This window comes from Colossoma macropomum, unplaced genomic scaffold, assembly GCF_904425465.1.
Source record: "Colossoma macropomum unplaced genomic scaffold, Colossoma_macropomum, whole genome shotgun sequence".
Taxonomy (NCBI): Eukaryota; Metazoa; Chordata; class Actinopteri; order Characiformes; family Serrasalmidae; genus Colossoma; species Colossoma macropomum.
This window is the reverse complement of record NW_023494802.1, coordinates 9,300,232-9,321,788: the sequence shown is the minus strand read 5'-3', so window position 1 is coordinate 9,321,788 and position 21,557 is coordinate 9,300,232. Positions and strand designations below refer to the sequence as shown.

General features: G+C 39.1%; 1 protein-coding gene across 2 annotated transcripts in view; it reads right to left on the bottom strand.

The window, feature by feature from the left end:
* Positions 1-11,017: 11,017 nt before the first annotated feature.
* The window catches only part of dvl1a (dishevelled segment polarity protein 1a), a 47,304-nt gene continuing 36,764 nt past the window's right edge, over positions 11,018-21,557 (bottom strand). The window contains exons 9-16 of one of the 2 annotated variants that reach the window (XM_036591953.1): positions 21,377-21,453; positions 21,206-21,273; positions 20,907-20,984; positions 20,108-20,242; positions 19,136-19,303; positions 18,656-18,874; positions 16,691-16,739; positions 13,075-13,305 (exon numbers count right to left, since the gene is read on the bottom strand). In XM_036591953.1, coding sequence (XP_036447846.1) covers positions 13,293-13,305; positions 16,691-16,739; positions 18,656-18,874; positions 19,136-19,303; positions 20,108-20,242; positions 20,907-20,984; positions 21,206-21,273; positions 21,377-21,453 — 807 coding nt within the window. In that variant the 3' untranslated portion in view covers positions 13,075-13,292. Of the gene's footprint in view, positions 13,306-16,690; positions 16,740-18,655; positions 18,875-19,135; positions 19,304-20,107; positions 20,243-20,906; positions 20,985-21,205; positions 21,274-21,376; positions 21,454-21,557 lie in introns of both variants that reach the window. The other variant, XM_036591952.1, reaches the window with a different exon arrangement.

The following is a 21,557-nucleotide window of genomic DNA, read 5'->3' as shown; positions in this document are numbered from 1 at the left end:
ATGAAAGAAAACAATGCATGTTGTTATTTGTGAGTTTTTTTAAAGAATCGTCAGGCTTGTTGTATTTAAACAGTACAATTATTATTTCATTGTTAAGTTTTGGTCAACTTAAAGGAATTTCAGTTTCCTCCTTTTCTTTCATTTATTTATTTATTTATTCATTCATTCGTTCATTCAGTCCAGACAAGCCTGTGTAAATGGAGTGTTGGCAGCACTTAAACTGCCTCTAATGTAAATTGTTGCATAGCCTATTTCCGGTTCATCATTCTTTGCCAAGGTCAGGCTTAACTGCCTGAGCTGGAAATTTCGCTCAACAAGAGTGGCATACGCCAGATCATGTGACGCTTTGAAGTGACAACCCTGGCCACTTGGCACAATCGACACCTGCACCTGTGTAGCACAACTGTTAACTACAAGCATGTTCATGAATTGACAGTGGAATCTACTAATAATGTTTTCATTTACAGTGGCACCAGTTTTTTCAGTCACTGGCAGTGACAACAGCAGCTGCTCTGTGCCACAGCTCTTTACTGCACGAATCTCTGCAGAACTGCTGGATTCAAGGTAAAATGTATGTCATTGTCTATTCCAGGCCTCAAATGAAACCTGGAATGTCTTTTACAGGCCTCAAATGAAACCTGGAACGTCTTTTACAGGCCTCAAATGAAACCTGGAACGTCTTTTACAGGCCTCAAATGTACTTGCGTAATCAAAAAACTTGATCCACTGTAAGATTAGTGTTAACATGGTCTAGGTTTCCATGTGGTAGAGATTAGCAGTACGGTAGAGATGTTTTTTCACTTGTTTTTGACAGTTTTGACATTTATGACTGAACTGAAGGCCTAGCTCCGATAGTCCCGTTCGCCACTGCTAATCAGATTGTCTTATATCACAGCATTTCTGCAGTTATGTACTTAACTTTCCGATCATAAAGTATAATTTGAAAGTTTAGAAATCTCTGGTTTTTCCCCTTTAAAGTGTGAATTCAAATGTTGAGCTGTAGTTTCCCTTTGTTTCCTTTCAGAAGTGAACATAATTTCATTCAAGTGAGAGATTCATAATATTACTCATAGCTTTACATAACAAAGGAGAACAAGCCAACCTGCCTTATGCATATGCTTGCATTTCTGAGACAGGATTAGTTACCTTAGGAACAATAAAATAAAAACACTGAATCAATCATTTTAGTTTTAAAATCAGCAGGCCACAGTTTGTGGTCATTTCTACTCTTTCTGCTATTTCTATTCTAAATTAACAGACATAATGTGAGAAATAATATGGGAGAATAAACTTTTATTCATTTGTTTAATATGATTATGGAATAAACATATGTACAATATGAAAGCTCTGAAAGTTCCTTTATGCACATTCCGTTTCCATTTCTCTGCTCTAATTTGATTTTTTTTTTTAGGTTATACTTGTGTATTTATGAAGAAAGTTGTTTTCTTAGTTCTACTTTAGTCCTGTACATGTAGCTCCTAATTTCTTTTTTTGTGTTTAAATGCATTCTGCTCTTTTGGTTGGGCACCTACACGGTTTTACTTTTATGAAATTCGCATCTCATTTTAGGCCGAAGGTCTTAAAAATAGAGAAATAAAAAACTTCCTGTGTGGATAGATGCCAGGTGTACTGATAGACTGTAATAATGCATAGTAGTGAACAGAGCACTGTAATGAGATGCAGCTGCTTGAGTTATCTAACATTATTAGGAGCTTTCTTTGCCTAGGCTACACCCCTTTTTGCTGTACTAGCATGACGTTAAATCTGGCAGGTCGATATTTTGGAGCCAATAATAGTGTGCCAGCATTTCCGATCTGGCTTTCACTCTCTCCCATCCTGAAATACTAGGAATACTTCCTTAAACCTACTAGCTTTAGAGTTTTTCACTTTTGATCAGCTGCTACATGAATCAGAGCCAGCCGGTGAGTACTGAACCAACACCTAACCACTGAAACCACTGGACATATTTGCATAACTCGCTTTCAGCACTTTGTCAGTAAAAACTTTACAATATTTTCATTAAGACTTTGCATACAATTGTATAGTTCACTTTAACTTTTAAAGTATGTATAATTGTATAAACTCAAATAAAAATACGTAAACCCAAATAAAAGATTTTATTACTTGTTCCTGCTAGGAACAGTTTCCAAGCTACTAGCATCTGGTCAATAGCCATAACAATTAAACTGACCATTGAAGCAAGCAGCTGGTGCTGCCTTTCAGTGACAAGAAGGTAATGGATGCATGTAATGTATATGTATTGTTTGAAGTTATTACAGCTCTCAAAAAGTCAAAACAACTTTTTAGCCTCTGCTCTTCAAAGTTTTTCAAGATTAAGTCACTGCCAGGACATGAAACAAAATTATGTTGCAGTCATTTGAAAAGTTTGAATAGCCCCAGTCAAATTACAGTGGGTAGCGCTGTCGCCTCACAGCAAGAAGGGCCTGGGTTCGATTCCCCGGCCGGGCGACCAGTGTCCTTTCTGTGTGGAGTTTACATCTTCTCCCTGTGTCTGTGTGGGTTTCCTCCGGGTACTCCGGTTTCCTCCCACAGTTCAAAGACATGCAGTCAGGCCAATTTGACATGGTAAATTGCCCCTAGGTGTGAGTGTGTGAGTGAATGTGTATGTCTGTCTGCCCTGCGATGGACTGGCGACCTGTCCAGGGTGTATCCTGCCTTCCGCCCGATGACAGCTAGGATAGGCTTCAGTTCCCCCCGCGACCTAGTAGGAGAAGCGGCTTAGAAAATGTGTGTGTGAATATATATATATATATATATATATATATATATTGAGTGTGCACTGTAAAATGATTCGAAGTTCAAACTAAAGTGACATGGTTGCCTTAAAATTTTGAGCTTGTTGAATTTCTAATAGTAAGTTAACAGAACATTTATCTCAAAAAGGCCAGCCAGATTACTGATGTTTTTAAGCTAAAACACTGAATCATGGTTTGCAGGGTGGGAGACAGGACTATACTGACCTACTACATATACTATACTACAGTATACTGATACTGACTTGAATGGGCTCCTGAACAACAAGTGCAGACAAAACAATGTTTAAAAGCAAGCAGGGTGTTCAAAGGAACAGTCATAACATTCATCCCGGCCACATTCATTCCAAGCTTAGACAAAAACAAAACTGGAAGTCAGGATGTGTATTCTTCTTTTGTTGCTCCGTGTCCTTGAAACAGAAAGGTGAAAAGTGTCAGTTGGTTGCTCTTGTGGCTGCCCTTTTGATTTCTTGGAACTGACTAAGCTGTCCTTTAGGACTTTTTCTTTCTTTTATTGTTCTTCTTTCCTTCTTTCCTGTTGTGGTTTGTGTCCGCAACAACGCTGGATTTAGAGGTTGTGTCATATTTACACCTCTCAGGGCGCTGCTGAAAAAAAGACCAGGTTTGAGGTTAAAACCAAGAAATGCGTCTGGAATCAGTCAGAGGACCTGTTAAATTATTGGAGTTCTTTACACTGTGAGATCAACCCATCAGTAAAACACAAAATGGAGTTTTGGAATAACTGAAGTTTGGCAGGAGGAACATGCCTGAAACCCCTTTTCCATTCAATCTAGCACCCTATGAATTCACATCTTTACCTTCCGTATCCCGTGACGAAGTTCTTGCAATCCCCATCACCCCATCTCCTCCCTGTTCCTCAGTCCTATCACAGTCCTACCATAGTTACAAGGGGGGGTCCAGCCTTCTAGCTACAGGCAGGTGCCGCCCAGAACTCCCACTCAAGTTCTCAGAGTTGTCTTCCCTCCCACAGTCAGTCTTCCCTCATACTACCACCACGTGTTGAAGACATAGTCTGACATTGCATTTGTGACTATTGGACACCACCAGGAACCAGCAGAAACTTTGAATGTTTTTTTTATTTTTTCAGCAGTGGAGGTTATGATTTAGCAGCAGATCCTAATGATGTAACAATGCAGCTGGAGGATTGGCAGAGCCAGATCTTAGCTGCTGCCAGTCTGCTGCAGTGCAACCACAATGAAGTGGTTTGGCTGTAGTCTAAAGAGTCGGCAGTGTCATGTGGTGGAGATTCTGAGTTGCTGAGTAGCTGTCGCAACCTTTCAAAGAGCATACTAGATTTGGTTTTATTGGATCCTACTACAGATACCTTGAACACAGCATGACGAGTTTCAACACTATGTGAATAATGAATGACACCTTGAATTCATATCAAGACACAAGATACTTATCTGACTGACACCTCTGATGAAATATGCTGCAAAACAGAAAGACAGAAAGAGCACACCTCCCACGAATGTTAATGAAAGTAACGTGTTCCATTACATTCTGTCGCGTTTCTGAATTGTAACCGAGAGTCTAGATGAAACCCAAACTAATCGAAACATTCAACTAATGTAAACCCTGGATGACGTTATGTATGGTGTGCCGCGCCTACTCAGCCTACACGAGACCTAGACTACGCCTACCCATGACGAACTACCCCTACAAGCAGTGAGTACGCAAGTTGTCTCCATCGTTTGTGGTTGTATCAAGATTTGACCTCTGACCCCTTGAGGCTGAATGTGTCACAAATGACTGTTGTGAAACAGAGTTGGTGCGTTTGCAGTCGTCTAAGTTTATTTTTTCATGTGTAATTCACTTTGTGTAGATCAGCCCAGCTTCAGAAGCTAACCATTCATTGTAACCATTGGTTTCATCATTTACAGTGGTGCTTGAAAGTTCGGGAACACTTTAGAATTTTCTACGTTTCTACATAAATTTAACTTCAAACTTAGTCAGATTTTCACACAAGTCCTGGTAGTAGATAAAGAGAACCAAATTAAACAAATGAGACAAAATATTAGACAGGGTCATTTATTTATTGAGGACAAGGATCCTATATTACAGATCTGTGAGTGGCGAAAGTATCTGAACCTTTGCTTTCAGTATCTGGTGTGACCTCCTTGTGCAGCAATTACTGCAATTAAACGTTTCCGGTAACTGTTGATTAGTCCTGCTCATCGGCTTGGTGGAATTCTGGCCCATTCTTCCATACAAAACAGCTTCAACTCTTACGTGTTTTCCTTTCTCCAAATGTAACGCTTTTCATTTAAACCAAAAAGATCTATTTTGATCTCATCTGTCCACAAAACATTGTTCCAATAGCCTTCTGGCGTGTCTGTGTGATCTTTAGCAAACTGCAGACAGGCAGCAATGTTCTTTTTGGAGAGCAGCGGCTTTCTCCTTGCAACCCTGCCATGCACACCTTTGTTGTTCAGTGTGCTCATGATGGTGGACTCAGTAGCCACTGTGAGGCTGGCCTTTAGTTGCTTAGAAGTTACCCTGGGTTCCTTTGTGACCTCACAGACTCTTACACGCCTTGCTCTTGGTGTGATCTCTGTTGGTCGATCACTTCTGGGGAGCGTAACAGTGGTCTTGAATTTCCTCCATTTGTACACACACTGTCTGACTGTGGATTGGTGGAGTCCAACTCTTTAGAGATGGTTTTGTAACCTTTTCCAGTCTGATGAGCATCAACAACTCTTCTTCTGAGGACCTCAGAAATCTCCTTTGTTCGCGCCGTGATACACTTCCACAAACGTGTTGTGAAGATCAGACTGTGAAAGATCTCTGTTCTTTAAATAAAACAGGTTGGTGACTCACACCTGGCTGCCATCCCATTAATTGAAAACAACTGACTAATTTCACTTTCAAATATCTGCTAACCCTAAAAGTTCACATACTTTTGCCACTCACAGATCGGTAATATTGGATCATTTTCCTCAAAAAATAAATGACCAGGTCTAATATTTTTGTCTGATTAGTTTACTATTAGGACTTGGTTGAAAATCTGGTGAAGTTGTAGGTCGAATTTATGCAGAAATATGGAAAATTCTGAAGGGTTCACAAACTGTCAAGCACCACTGTAGATTCAATGCCTAGACAAAAGAAATTATTAGAACTGTTCTGAAGGATTTTTTGAGGTCTAATGTTTTGGGTAGACTTAAGCCTTTTTTATCTTTTGCTTTCATTTTTTAGAATACCTTTCTTCTTTGTATTCAGAGCCTCAAAATCAATCATGCTATAAAAACTGTAGTGCAGTAAGTGAACCAAGCTCTTCCTGTAACATGCAATTTACAAGTAAGCACTTAAGTCTGTCCAAGATATACACCAACATGAGCACTGACACAAAGCATCATCTTGGTTTCTGTTTTGATTCATTAAAATAACCTAGAGCTAGAGCTAAGCTGCCCTAGGACATATGTGCCAAGACATGCCCCATACTTTCAAAATCAATGTTTTTAATGTTTGTGAGCTGTGAATAATTGCAGCCTTGAGTGACTCAGCTGCTTGTAGTAAACTCATGATTTAACTTTGGCTCAACATGGGACTTTTTCCAACATTACAAAGGCCGTTTTAAAGGAACAAAGAAAACTGTGTGTGAGGCATTCTGAAGCATTCTGCTGCCTCACTACTTGATCACCCATCCTTCTGCCTGAAATGCTGTTTTAAATCAAAACAACTTAAGTCACTTTGGTAATTACCAGATTTTCCACTTAGGTGGAAGATCAGGTGGCAGTGACTCAACACATCAGCTGTTTAAATGATTGATTAAAAAAAAAGCAGGAAAGTCTCTCACAGCCACATGAAGGCATGAATGCTGGAAAGCAGGAAGAATGTTGTCCAAAGGTCCCTAATGTGGTTACTAATTGTCTTTCACTTTTATTTTGAAATGTTTCTCGTGCAACCTTCCAGCTCCAATAATCTTCACGAAGGGTGCTGAGGTTTGAGGGACGGCCTTCTGAAAATAAAGCTATCCAATTAAATACACTACGAATCAAAAGTTAGAAATCAGTGTTTTCAGTAATAAAAAAACAGTTTGGTGTAACGTTTCTAATATGTTAGTTCTAAGCAATTTCACAGGTTTCAAATATTGAGTAGGACATGAGGAAGCTGTAAAATTAAGAATGTATTCAGAATGTATCACATTGTCAGTGGAGATCAAATGTAAAGGCAGTTAACAAAGTAATGGCAAGTCCCTTAAATTCTAGGTAATCCAGACAAGTGTGAGGTAGAACTCCAAAGAACAAGGTAATAATTTTGAGTAATATGATGATATTCCAACACAGTCGAAATTACACTGAAATGCTCGGCAGGTTCTAGATATTAACTGTGCAGTGTGTGCTGTCATTATACTTTCTTTGTGTGCAATCTAAATATGTATTAGATGCAGGTCTATGAAACTGAACCAACGCTGTAAAAAAACATTTCTTACTGTTTCCTTGAAAAAGATTGTTTTTATTTTGTGCTGTCATTTTACGTCATATAACTTGGAAGTTGGAGGTATTGCTGACTTACTTTCCTGCTTAAATGTATGACATAATGTATACTTCAGAATTTAGTGTATGTTTGTACTCAGCACCTCATTACTACACATAATTCAGTGGTATTTTACTGTGCTCCTCATCATCTTAATACCGAGAAGTAGTTAGTCATTTCAGTGTAACTCAGACTACCTGGTTACTTATCACCCACCATAATTAGACAATTGCTCAATTAAAGGTGTATGATTTCAGTCCAATCCACTTCGTCATATTCAGTGAAAACATCTTCACGGTCCACTAGCTGTCCGTTCTGTGTGCGCACTGGAAAAAAATCCAGTGGTCTGGCTCTGTAAGACAAAGGACTGGACCACTGGAACACTATACTTTTCCAGCCAGTCAGTGACAGGGGACATTTGTGCTTGTGCACAGGACAGGGGAAAGGGGAGGACATGCAGAGCTCCACACATTGTCAAAAAGGAGAGATGACAGAGTAAAACCTTGAATGTAACTGCTGCACCATTTAAGGTGGAACTGGAAAATTTGAACAAGAAGCTGAATTACCAGATTGTAGCCCCACTGCTGCACCATTTAAGGTGGAACAGGCAAATCAGAACAAGAAGCTGTCTGACTTCAGCTTCATTGAGAGTTAAAAGGCATGAAAATGGATGAGGATGTTGGGCTGTTTCAGCTTGACTGGTGGGTAACTAACTTATTTTTGCTGTTTCACAGAACCAATAGGTCAGTGTCATTTTGTGCCGTTTGCTCATGTTTGTCATGGCAACTGGTAAGATTAGCAGCAGCAACTGTAGCGACAGTTTGCTAACCCACAAGTGACCTGCAACTAGCCAACAGTAGTTGGGTGAGTCTGGCCCTAACAGTATGACATGGTTTGTTTGTACAAAGTTTGTGAAGGGTTTATGGTCACAGAGATGGTTTGCTAGCCCAGTGTGGTTTGCCTTGGCATTGTGCATCAATGTCCATTAATTTGGGGGCAGAGCTTCTGAAGGAGCACTGAAGGGAGGGGTGTATCTTGCTGCCCTCAAGTCCTCCTCGGAAGTTCCTACTTACAGCTTCGGAGGTCGTAAGTATGACTTGATTTGTGTTCAGGTTTTTTGGGTTGGAAATAAGATAGATACACTGGAAATAATGTTTTTGGTTTACTTTTGTTTTTCTGTCGTTAAAGAGAGTCTGTGTATTTTGCGTTAATGCAACAAAGTAAAGAGCTTTAGGAGGATGCTTATAGGTAATGTTTTTACGCAGTTAGATGTGTCACATAACGTGTGGATGGTTTCCGCCTGCAGTGTTAAGGTTGTGACTGATTAATAACTAAAATACCACTTAGCCATTGTGATGGCATTCATGTTCATCTATCTCGTAAATCCGATATTTCTGACAGGACTTGTCGGCAGCATTAGTTTTTCTGTTAAGTTTACAGTTCACATATCGTTCTCCAGAATCGTGTATTGTGCCTTTAATGTCTGGAACCTGTTGGGCAAATTAGTTTAATGTAGTCAGACTGTTCTGGAACGTACCTGTCACCCAAAATTACTACTTATTACCTGGGTATGGTATGACTTTGTACTTTGGAGTTTGTACTTTACACTTTCCTGGTTAATACCCAAGAAAGAGTTACTGATAACAAAAATAACATAGTCCTATGCAAAAGTTTGAACACTCCCTGGTCTATTTATGTTCTGCTGATTTTCTAAGTGAAGAGTTAACACATCCTCTTTTTTCTGCAAATTTTAGTGCCCACTTTCTATGTATTTGCTAAGTTTAACCCATTTAAAATATTTAAATCTGCTGAATGAAGCAAATTAACAATAACTGCATTAAACAGTGCCGAAGTGTGTCCTCTGTAGAGGATGTGTTGACCTTATTCCACATAGAAAATCAACAAAATGTAATTTGTCCAGGGAGTGTTCAAATTTGTATTTATTTATTGTAAATAAATACAATTAAATACATTATTGTATTTATCAATTCTTGTTCATAGAAATCTTGAACTAATGAGTAAAACTTCTAAAAGTACGTTTTGTTGTGTAGTTTGTCATGTTTCAATCATGTTTAGGGGAAAAACCTTATTATTGTGTATGAAATTACAAAGGTGATTAATACAGCGAATACAGACTGATGAACGTAATGCACCACAGCAACTTTGATGTCACCCCCCGCCCACACACACACGCACACACACACACCCCCACAGAACAGCCCACATTGATATTCTGTGTGTTGAAATGACATTGGCTTACACCGTTTCACGTCATCATGAGTGTCAGTCATAGATCACCCCTGCTGTGAACTGGGCAGCTCTTTCATATTTAAATGGTTACAGGTCATACAGAAACTACACACACGCCTGTATTTCCCAGAAGTCTCTCTATCTTTTGCTGTTTCTCCCTGTTGTGTCTATGAGTTCATGTTTGTTGTCTTATCTGTAGAGGGTAAGCAAGTTTGTATGTGAGGTTCAAGGTGCTTTCTACAGCTCACTTCCTTTTAGTTTGCGAGTAGTTCAGTTAGAGCCACACATGCGAGTTCACACTCACATATCGGGGGAAGTGAGACGCTTGCCAGAAATGGAGCAGTGTTCTACACCTACAAACAGGCTTTTACTGAAAGTGGTATATACGTTATCTAAGTAATCTTCCACCTCACGCCTCGACTTTTACACGTAGACAGCTCAAAAATATGAGCATAAGATTCAGCACTTGCTATTAGTTTTTCAAAGAAATCTGCAGGGATATTTTTTCCACCTCCAAAGTTCAGTCTTAGAAGTTGGTTGCATTTTCTTCTTCTAATGATCCAAGAAACCCTAAACACATTCAGTGATGCTGAGGTCGGGAGTCTGGGGTGGTCAGTCCATTGTTCTGAGAACACCAGCAGCTTCTTTGTTTGATTTACAGATCTTCTTTTTTGTCTAATTCCTTTTCCCACTGAGGGCCTCCTGGCAGCTACACATCCTTTCAGACTCATAGTGTTGAGTCGTCTTCTCGCAGTGGAAGGATGGACAGAAACGCCTGTGGATTTGTTCAAATCTGAGTCAAGAGTGGAGCTTGATTTTCTCCTCTCTCTCACAGATGGAAGCTTTCAGTGCTGTTTATCTAATAGTGACTGTTTTGGTTGTCTACCAGTTCCTGTTTTTTTCAGCTATTTTTTTCTTTGACTTTGCCATCCTAATGCAAATAAAAACTTATCTAATATCTCTTGAATAATGAGTACCATGTAATGGCTGTTCTGACTGGAAATTAATAAATGAATGGTGGTCTTTTGCACAGAACTGTGCCTTAAAAGGCTTCTTTTGTACATGCTTCAGCTCCCCTCTGTGATTATCTTGGGCTTTAATTCATGCAAGTTTTATTTTTTGTTTTTCATTTATTAAAAGTCTTGAATGATTCACAATTACCTTTAAAGTTTCACACACAAATAAAACTACAATCATCTTCAGTCATATATTTTATTCTTCTTTTCAATTTTATATATATATATAATATATATATATATATATATATTCCTTTCCCTATGTACAATTTGTTATTCCTCTTTTTGTTGAAGAAATAAAGCAAACAGCTTCCATTACGAACAGTGTTTTATACTAAAGGGCCAAACAGGTACATTTCAAAAGTGCTTCAAGAAGTGAAAGAATGCTGCCATTCTTTCCCACCGCAACTGGGGTGAATGGACTCGGAAAAAGGACGTTTTAAAACAAAAAAAATTCATGTTTTTGGACAAAAACAACCTTTTTTTACCAGAAAATCTTACCACAACAAGCAGAAATATCTTTTCTCCAGGTTAAAACAGTTGTCCCTTTAAAAAAACAACACAGCTTAAAGTTTGCCAGAGGCCTTTGGTTGCCCTGTCCATTTCATTCATTTATTTCATTTAAAGGGGAATTGCACTGATTTTTAAAGTATTGCATAATTAAACCAATAAAATGTAAACAAAGTGATTGGGAGTGGTTTGATGTGAAATGCAGCGTTCTAGAGAAACTTAAGTCAGAACTGTTCACAGTGGTGGTGATAGGAACCAGACGTCTGAAGAATTTAATGCTTCTAAAAGCTCCTACAGAAAAGTTATTACATGAAATTATTACTGTGTGACAACTAAGTCGTTGTTGTATGACAATTTTATGATAAGATTTTGGTATAAAACATTATTATATCCAGTCATGGTGAAGGGATACATGCAAAATGTTGTAAGGCAACATAGTTTTCTAAGAAAACTATTTTCCACTTTTTTATCAAGATTACATATATAAAACCCCTGTGGGTTCACAGGTCATTTTTGTTAGTAAATATAGTAGCTATATATGCAGTATAATAGTAGGCATTGTGGCCCCTGGTTTTCATCACCACCACTGTAAAGAAATGTGGTTTGTTTCTCTACAGTGCAGGATTTCACATCAAACCACTATGAATCACTGTTTACATCCGAACGACTGAAATATGCAAACTTTAAAAAAATCAGTGGAATTCCCCTTTAACTCATAATCAACTTGCGTCTATCTTGAGTATGACCTAAGCCGCTGTCATTACATTAACGTAAGAGAATCAGACAATAAGACAATTGGTGATCATGCTGTACAGGACATGTACATGTACATGTAGGCACCTATCTGTCACTGTCCAAAGTCAAGTGGTTGAGCAATGCTTTATTGCTCATATGGCAACTAGGGTATATTTTTAAATTCATGATGAGCATTGGGGCTAAACTTGAGTCACAGCAACGACACATTCCGCGACACGTAGTGACAAACAGTGGTCAGACTGTAAATAGATGGCATGACTGATTGTCACTGGAAAAAAAGGTGATGACTCCATGAGCGCATCATCAAATTTAAATAAAGAATCTAACTTCCAGCAAAAGGGTCATTACTTCCAGACAACATTTACAACTACTGCCTTGCATAAAACCTTACCAGTCATGCAATTTGTGAGGCAGAAACGCCAAAGGCTATCCTACCCGGCCAATAAAATGGATTCTGACTCGGAGGAACTGGCTCCTGAAACCCACAATGCTCACTGTTTGGCAATGACTTATTTCTTGGACTGGCTTGGCATCTTAATCTTTGTTGGTGGGATTGCTGATAAAGTCATATATGTCTATAAGTCCAAAGTTTGGGTTTCACTTTCTCTTTCCTTTCATTTCTAACACTGGGTGTCAATATAAAGCAAGAGCAGCTTTACTTCAGCTAAAAGGCCAAAAATCGTAAATAACACCAGGCTGTAGCAGCAACGTTTCTCTGACACTGCATTATGGATGTACAGTAATTTGTATAAATTTGTGCTGCCACTGCAATGTTGTGGATTTTTTTAAAGAGTCTATGTCAAACTCTGGAGCTGTGCTATTTTTAGCGTCCTCAACTGTTCCTAAACATGTTGGAAGGACGACGCGAATGTGGCTGTCAATTTGTACATTCTCAGTGCTGGGATAGTCAGTAGCAAGACTTTAAAGGAGCAAGGAGAGGTCGGGGGTCTTGTGCTCTGGAAGTGTAAAGGCACTGTCCTGTCACATAATATCAACAAAGAATTCACAAGGATTGCCCATAGCATGTTGAAAGGACTGGCGGCTAGCGGTGAGTTCTGGAGGTACGTTCCCTAAGTCGCGAACAGGAGGCGCTCCAGGAGGACCTGACTGGCTCGCTGAGGCCTTAGGGATCATGCGAGCCAGGCAGTATGGAGGGGGCAGGCCTGGGGGTCCATAGGAGGAGGCATGGCTCCTCTCGCTGTGGGTGCAGGACACGTGAGCAGGCTGGACGAAGGGGGAGTGGCTGTATGAGAAAGAGGCGTGGCTGTGCTGGGCCGGGCCGTGGCTGCGGTGGGACTGGGCGTGGCTGTGGCTGGAGCAGGCTTGACTGGTGCAGGAGCGTGTATGACTGTGATGGCTCAGCTGGCTTGGCGCTCTTTGGCCCTGAAGCCCCGCCCAAACGCCCAGCTCCGATTCACAGCACGTTGACTTGTGGTCCTTCTCTCGAGGGGAGGGCCTTCGTCCTTTCCCTGCGCTGGGGTTGGAGCCGCTACTTCTGCTGCCTAAAAAGAATAAAGGAAAAGAGTTTTAAAGGTTTGGAAGAGCATGAGCCATTCCTTAAGCCCGAGACACCAACACTGCAGTTCTGACCCAAGCCCTTGTCCACTCACATGGCACATCAACACATGAAAGGGATGGTTTTTTGTATATCTTCTAAAGCTTCCTCTTTACAGGGGTGGGTGATATGAACTCAAACATGATGGTATTTTTTTGGACAATAATGATATGATTTCACAGTACACCAAAAATAGGGATGCACTGATATGGGAAATGTGGGCAGATGCTGATTTCCAATATTTTTCTGTTGATTCTGATACATAAACATTTATAAAATGTGGAACTTGGAAATAAATCTGCCTGGATTAGCACTACAGAGAAATATAACATTTATTTCTGTGCAGTGAAATGAACAGAATGCGCATATTACAGCATAGTAGCCGAGAATCACCCAAACATTCTGGAGTTCCATTTCAGAGTAAAATAAATACATCATCAAATATCAGTTTGAAATATTGGGCAAATCTTAACATCTGTCCATTATCTGTTGATACTGATATGATTCAGTCCTGTTTTTACCTTTTTCATCTACGTTCAAAATTCAGTTTGGCACTTTCTCACTGGTCTCTAATATAATATTTAATCATTCCCAATAGCTAACAGAGGTAGCTTGCTTTATGTTTATGGTCCTGCATTTGATCATATGTTGATCATATGGGCAATATTTCAATATGTTTTCAAAATACAGGATAAATGTCACAATTTTGAGATTTTCTGAGGTTTGATAAGATGGAAACAAATATGAACCAGCAGTGGAACATTTTAAAATGTCCTGAAACATGCTGGTGGTCTTTAAGTACTGATAACATCATTTATCATGATAAAGATAAATGTCATCACATTGCCCACCCTTAATCAGCTTTGTCCAATAGAACGCAACAAAAATGGAAGAAGAAGCCTTTTCACAGAGTATCTGCAGAGTGATAATCTGTGCCAGCTGTATAAATAATTGTGTAAAGTATCCGTGATATGATAAAATGAATCCATATCATGGGACCTCAACAGTTATTCAGTTGCATACGGGTATACCTCCCACCCCTGCCTCTTTTACAAATGAATCTATGTTGAAAGACCATAAATAATATTGGACTGATCCACTGTCATGCACACCATGAATGGCACCATGATGAGAGTACAGCACACCAGCAGACATGCCCAGAGAGCACAGAGAGAACACATGAGCAGTACCACCAGTCACAGAGGCTGATGAGCCATTCAAAATATGGCACAGTGACCAACCGGATATCAAAGAATGAGAAGGGAAGGGAGGGGCAGAGAAAGAAACAAAGAGAGGGAGCAGGGTTGAGGGTGCGTGGCAGGCTTACCATGTCCCCCCCAGTCCTGGGAGCAATCCTCCATCAGTCTACCATTGCCCAGCAGAAACAAAGGGAACAACACAGTTACCATACACAGCCCTGCCAAGCAGCCAGCCATCTAGTCTAGCGGTGCTAGACGTGATCTCGTAACGAGAGCGTCTGGGAACAATCATCAGAAATACTGGGCTAAATGTAGGTGAGAACATAGACTTATTACAGTGTGAATTACCTCAATGTGAAGTTTCTGAACTGATCCAAGCTCAGATGTGTACATCGGTTCCACAACACTGAAATATGTTACATCTTAAATTCAGTAAATGAATTATGTACTTACACATAATAACTATGTTGATGTAACAAGCAACCTTTATTTTTTAGTGTAGCCCATGAGTGTAACGTAAGAATTAATATGGCTGAAAAGTCCACTCAGAAAGCTCAACTTAAACATGTAGATGTGTGTTGCGTGAGCAGACAGCACTTTACATGTGGTAAAAATAAGCATTACCACTTGCTCTGATCTGATTCGAAGTTGGTTTGACTTTGGCTACATTCACACTGCGGGTAAAACTGGTCCAAAACCACTTTTTCCCAAAACGTTTTTTCTTCTTATGTAACACAGATTTGTCTGAACACTAAAAACACATTGAATCTGACAATTCCAGTTTGGGCCGCTTTCATATGTGGTACTGAAATCTGACACATATCTGATACATCACAATGTGACCCCTGTCTGAACAGTCAGACTTTCATGTGGAATTCATGTGACTTTAATGTCAACCCTGCTGAATCATACTTTTGTGTGCACAGGAACAGACCCTTCATGGCAGTGTCATCTAAAGGCATTACTGTGGTTCTTTCACTTTAGAGGACAAACAAGACACGAGTGGGTAGTGAAAACAAATAAACACGACACTTTATAACCTGACGGATCAAATATTCAAAACCATGTTTACTGCAAGGATATTTAAGGATATTTTATATATAAGAAACGAAAGAGTCAAAGGAGCCTCCTAGATCAAGAATTTGTTTTATATCGACAATTTGGCACTGAATCTGCATCCCTTTCCTAGCATTCTTCTTCACGGCATGTGAACAAAAGAAACTGAACCTTTCTCTGTTTGTTCGGCTTCCACACTTAAAACAAGAACAGGAACTCACAATTGTTACTCTGTTCTGTAAACTCTGCCCAGCGTGGGTGTTTTAGAGTCTGCTGTCTGACCTACAAGTTTAAAATATCACATTTGCACTCATTAAAGTTCAGTATCACATGAAAGGAGGCTGTAAATTTTAAGGAAATATGGATTACGGCTGTGTTTGTTGGTTGTGCATGCCAAGTAGATTGGTGTACTTTTGCATATGCAGGTCGGTTCAAGGGTGTGATCTGTTCAGACTTATGTCAGATAGAGGCTATATTAAAATGAAAATGTCAACAACCCAACAACAAAATATTACAATGTATTTGTAAATCAGATTTGGGCCTCTTTTACCTACAGACTGAATATAGCCTTAGACCTATTATTCCGAAGATATGCAGTTTTAGAAACAAGCCCATTTCATTATAAGTGCAAAACTCTGCTTTGCCAATTATACACATTAATAAAACACATAGAGGCAAAAGTCATTCTGATTGGTACACAGTGAACCTAATAAATTATGAAGTAAATGTGCGTATCGAAAATTCTGCTTAAAACACAAAGATTTTAAAAGAATGAAAAGGTTTGAGATTGCCTTGCTTGTTTCTACCATGACTACCATAACAGTTTGCTATATAGCAAGTTTTTCTTGTGTTATGAACTGTATTCCAGACATTAATAAAGCATGGACTAGTGGGAATTCGGGAGCCGGTTTTAAAGGGGGCGTACACTTGATGGTGGCGGTTTTCACCGCAGTCCAGCACTGAAAGTTTAATATATTGTCCCCAGACTCTTGTTCTCATTACGAGATCACACCTGGCCCCACGAGACTACCAGCCATCAAGGCATAAGTCCACTGCATATCCACCACTCACACTCACCCTACACATCCAAGGCCAAATATCCTCCTGCACTCCAAATCCTTAAATGCTAACATACACATACATACATAAACACAAAAATGTATAAGAATGTATTAAAACAAATTCATTCAGTGCTAGATTGTCACTTTTTACTCTCAAACCAGTGAAAACTCATTAATGTGCATTCTCAATGTCATCCTCATCCTCCATGCTGACAAGCGCACGTTCACAAAGGTGATGTGAACAAAGTGCAAATTTTAACACCAGGTGTGCTAAAACTGGCCGTACCACATATATGGAATGTCCAAGCGAATACAGCGACAAAGGTGAAGCCCTAAAACCGAATGATCGTAAAGAAAGAAAGCAAATGACTACCTGACATTTACGCTAAAGGTAAGAGCATACTTCCTGCACAGTGAAATATTACACACACCTGCTGCAACAGGATGGATTACAACAAGAGTTTTGTTCGCTTTTGACCTGATCAGGTTCAATCAAACACCTGAATGGAGCAGTCCTCAGTTCCAAGTGAGGGTTACTCCGTTCAGGGGTCTCACCTTGAAGCTAAGTAGAAAAAGTTATTTGTGGTTTACTGTTTTTAAATACATCTACACCATTCTAATGCATTCTGGGCAATATCTGACTTTACAAACTGAAAAAGATTCAAAACATTTATGAAGACAGCCCAAATGACCTATACATTCTACGTATGTTCTCTTTTTATCTATACATTCTACGTACAATAAAAACCACCTAGAAAATGTACATTATGATGGAAGCCCATTCTTACCACGAAGAGGAGTAAAGTTTAGTTTTTTATTCTTTCTTTTCTGGAGGCAGTATGTCAAACATTTTCACATACTATTTCCAAATAAAGACTTATTTTCTCAAAATTTCACTTAGCATTTTAAAATAATGACTTGTTTTCTCAACATTCTGAAAAATGTTTGACTTGAAAAATAATTACTTATTTTCTCAGAATTATGACTTAGTATCTCAAATAATTACTTATTTTTGCAAAATATTTGACTTAGTATATCAAAATAATTACTTATTTTCTTAAAATGTTTGACTTAGTGTCTTATAATAATGACTTATTTTCTCAAAATTTTGACTTAGTATCCAAATAGTTAGTTTTTTAGTAACTTTGTATCTTAAAATAAATACTATTTTAAAATAAAGTCTTATTTTCTCAAAATTTTACTTAGTATTTTGAAATAATGACTTATTTTCTCAACATTCTGATGACCTCTCAAAATAATGATTTTCTCAAAATGTTTGACTTAGAATCTCAAAATAATTACTTATTTTCTCTGAATTTTGACTATGTCAAAATAATTACTTATTTTTGCAAAATGTTTGATGAAGCATCTCAAAATAATGACTTATTTTTTGAAAAATTTGAACCACTGTCTCAAAATAATTACTTTTTTTAATAACTTTGACTTTGTATCTCAAAATAATTCTTCTATCTTTCTTAAAATGTATTAATGTATTATTTCAAAACAGTAAGTCAGAATATTCTCTTAAAATCTAAAGGTCATAACTCATTACTTCAGCATACTACCTCAAAGTCTCAAGAGAACAAGTTGGAAATGTTGAGATACTATGTCAACATACTGCTGCCAGAGAAGAAAAAGTAAAACATATAGATTTTTTTCTCCACTACCTGGCAGGAATTGGCTTTCAGACATTCACGATCACTTCTAGAGTGATTATGTGTTCCATGCTAACTAAGCCAACATACTGGGGCTGCAGCACTGTGAAAATATCAATCTCTGCCCTTAGATAAAACCAGTTCGTTGTCATTTGAGCAAACTAAAGCACAACTAAAAAGAGGACAGCTATGGATGTAGATTGGGCTGTCCCTACTCCACAACACACAGCTGGCCATAACGATTTCCAAAGGTTCTTTTACTTCCCTTTCTCTTCCTCTTTCATTTTTCTTTTCCCTAATAAACACTCATACAAACACTTTCTCACCTTCGCTTTGCTGGCTGCCAGCACTGCCGCTGTGGAAACTGTGGCAGGGGTCCGAGTATCCAGGAGGGAAGCTGGAGGGTGGATTTGGGTAGCCTGGGTAGGGATATGGCTGCCCCCCAAGGGGCCAGGGGTTTGTGCCAGGTGGAGGGAGTGGAGCTAAAGCATCCTGCTCGGAACCACCACCACTGGAACCCTCATTGAGGTTTAGAGATGCCATGTCTGGAGGTGAAACATGAATAGTTAATACTAATACTAAAGGCTACTGAGTAAACTAAGGATAAACTGTATTGATTAGAATGTAACAAACATGGGCAAATTAATCTTAAAAGAATAGCTTAACCATGCTAATGTGGCTAAATGTAAATGGAAGTTAGTAAACACTAATTGATGGATGTTATTATATATTCTTAGCAACATTAGCTTCTCTGATTGAACTATTCCCCTAAAGGTACACTAAACAGAAGAGCAGATGTAGCGTACTTTGGCACAGGTCTCCAAAAGTGTAGTAGCACTGCTCAGAGAAGGTGATCTTATTGACAGTGTGTCTCAGGTAGCCGTGTTTCAGCAAACTGCTGGCGTATTTCCTGGCGTCACGGCGGTCCTTAAAGCCCTCCACTCGAGAAAACAGCCAGTCAACCACATCAGCACCTAAGAAATACAAACATCAAGACTTCAATCTTTACAAATCATCATTGATTTAGTTAGAAATTCTCTAACCTCTTGAGTGCAACAGAGATAGTCAAACCACTCCCTCTAGTGGCTCTTAAGTTAAATACATGCTGAGCTCCCTCACTTGCCATTGCCACTGTTGTAACTCCAAATTCATTCACTCATAGGGGACCTAATATGCTCATTGTTGGGACTAGAATAGATTTACACGCTTTAATATTCCAAAAACACTATTTTTCTCATAACGTACACCCACTGTTTGAAATGCTCTGTTAGCACCCCTCTGTCTTTAAGCCCCCTCCCAATGAGCCCAGTGCGCTCTGATTGGTCAGACGTTCCACCCGTCTTGCAGTCTGCAGACAGACCCTTCTCTCCAGACAAGCTGCATGGCATTGGTTTTTCAATGCCATTGGTTCTGCCATGTCAGTTTGAGCCAGAGGCCAATCCTAAAAGTCAGGTCTGCGTCTTCACTTTGGCTACAAAACTGAACAAACTCTTCCCGGCCTCCGGTAGTTGCTGTGTGTTGTGTGAGGGCGTGCCAAGCTTGCAAGCAGGTGGGACTGTGTTACAAAATTGCATCATCTTGTAACAAAGGAAAAGGGCTGAGAAAAGTGGCTTCTGTTGGAGAGAGTTTCTCCTTCTGCTGTGTATTTTGAGATTTGTAACTGTGTAGACTGTTTACATGCACAAAAAGATATATAACACACTAAAAGGAAAGGGAAAAACTGGAAAAGGGTAATACGTCCTCTTTTATTTCTCTCTATAAACTGCTGCACCACTCACCAATGACAGCATTCGCTATGGTAATCTTAAGCCACATCCGGTCTCTGATCTCCAGACCTGAGTCAGGTAATTGCATCACCTTCACTATGGTGGCCATGTCTGTCTTACCAGCCGAGAGAGGCAAGTCATCACATTCTGTAAGAATGAAGTCATTACGAAAAAAATCATAAAAAAAAATATCCACAGATAAGCCATCTTACAAAATACAGGACAACAAACTGCAGTTAAAGAAGACATTCCACTGATTTTTCAAAAGTGGTTTGCTGTGAAATGGTGCATTACAGAGATATAGGACTTAAATGACAACAGTGGTGACAGGAAACAAGATTCACAATGTCTATAACATTCATAAACATTTTATTTACTGTTCATACTATTCATTTTCATCACTATTTAAACTGTAAACATTCAACCCATAAACTTACTGGTAATTTTGACATTGAAACATTGTGTTTTCTTTTGGACTTGTTTGCCTTCCAACAACTTGCATGTATCTCTCCACACTGCATGTATTTTAAAAATTTGAAACATTTTAGTCTAAAGCTGTATCTTAAAGCTATCATAAAGCAGTGTATCAGGCATCAGGCAATACATTGAAAAAACATATTTGTGTAATACCTTTCTGTGAGCTACCTTTTAGAGCCACTATGAACAGTTCTGTTTCTCTTTAGTTTCTATTAAGTTTCTCTTGAACAGCACATTTCACTTCATTCTGAATTTAAACGATTGAGAATCTGTGCAATTCCTTTTCAGGGGGTTGTGAGTAACATTTAGAAAGGGATCGAGGCCTTCATCATACCATAGTGTGGATAAGCTCCAGTCAGCGCTGTAGTGTGAGAGATCCAAGCAGCAGGGTCAATGGGTCTTACAGGCTCCGCTGAGGAAAAGCCAAGAGAAAAGATATAAAAATACACACATCAACATGTTTTCATACTTAGATGTCCTTATACGAACAGTGACAATGGGTCTTATTTCACACATCAAATGATTAATGAGTAGATTATTAGATTTGTGGTAAATAGCACCCAAGAAAACAGCTGAGCTCAGCCTGATAAAGATGACAATGCTACTGAAGCATAAGTGTACCATATGCAGTACCTCTTGGGATGGTGAAGTAACTTCGAGGAGAGGGGTCCCAACACTTAGCCACAGTGAGACTTATTGGCCTGAAGAAAAGACATTCAGCAAAAGTCAGTATCTTTATCTAAGTGTGTCCAGAGTGGTTTAGTGGATGACTACAGCGGCTTGGATGCAGTGTCACTTACTTACCCAGGCTTAGAGACAATTTCCCGTAGAATTCTCACTGCATCGTCATTGCTCATATTCTCAAAGTTCACATCATTCACCTGCAAAAGCAGTACTCCAGTATCAATATTAACAAGTTTCATAATGTCCAAAACTAAAATGTGCTTTAAACAGTCATTTTTTGCATTGTGCAGCAGAGGTAATA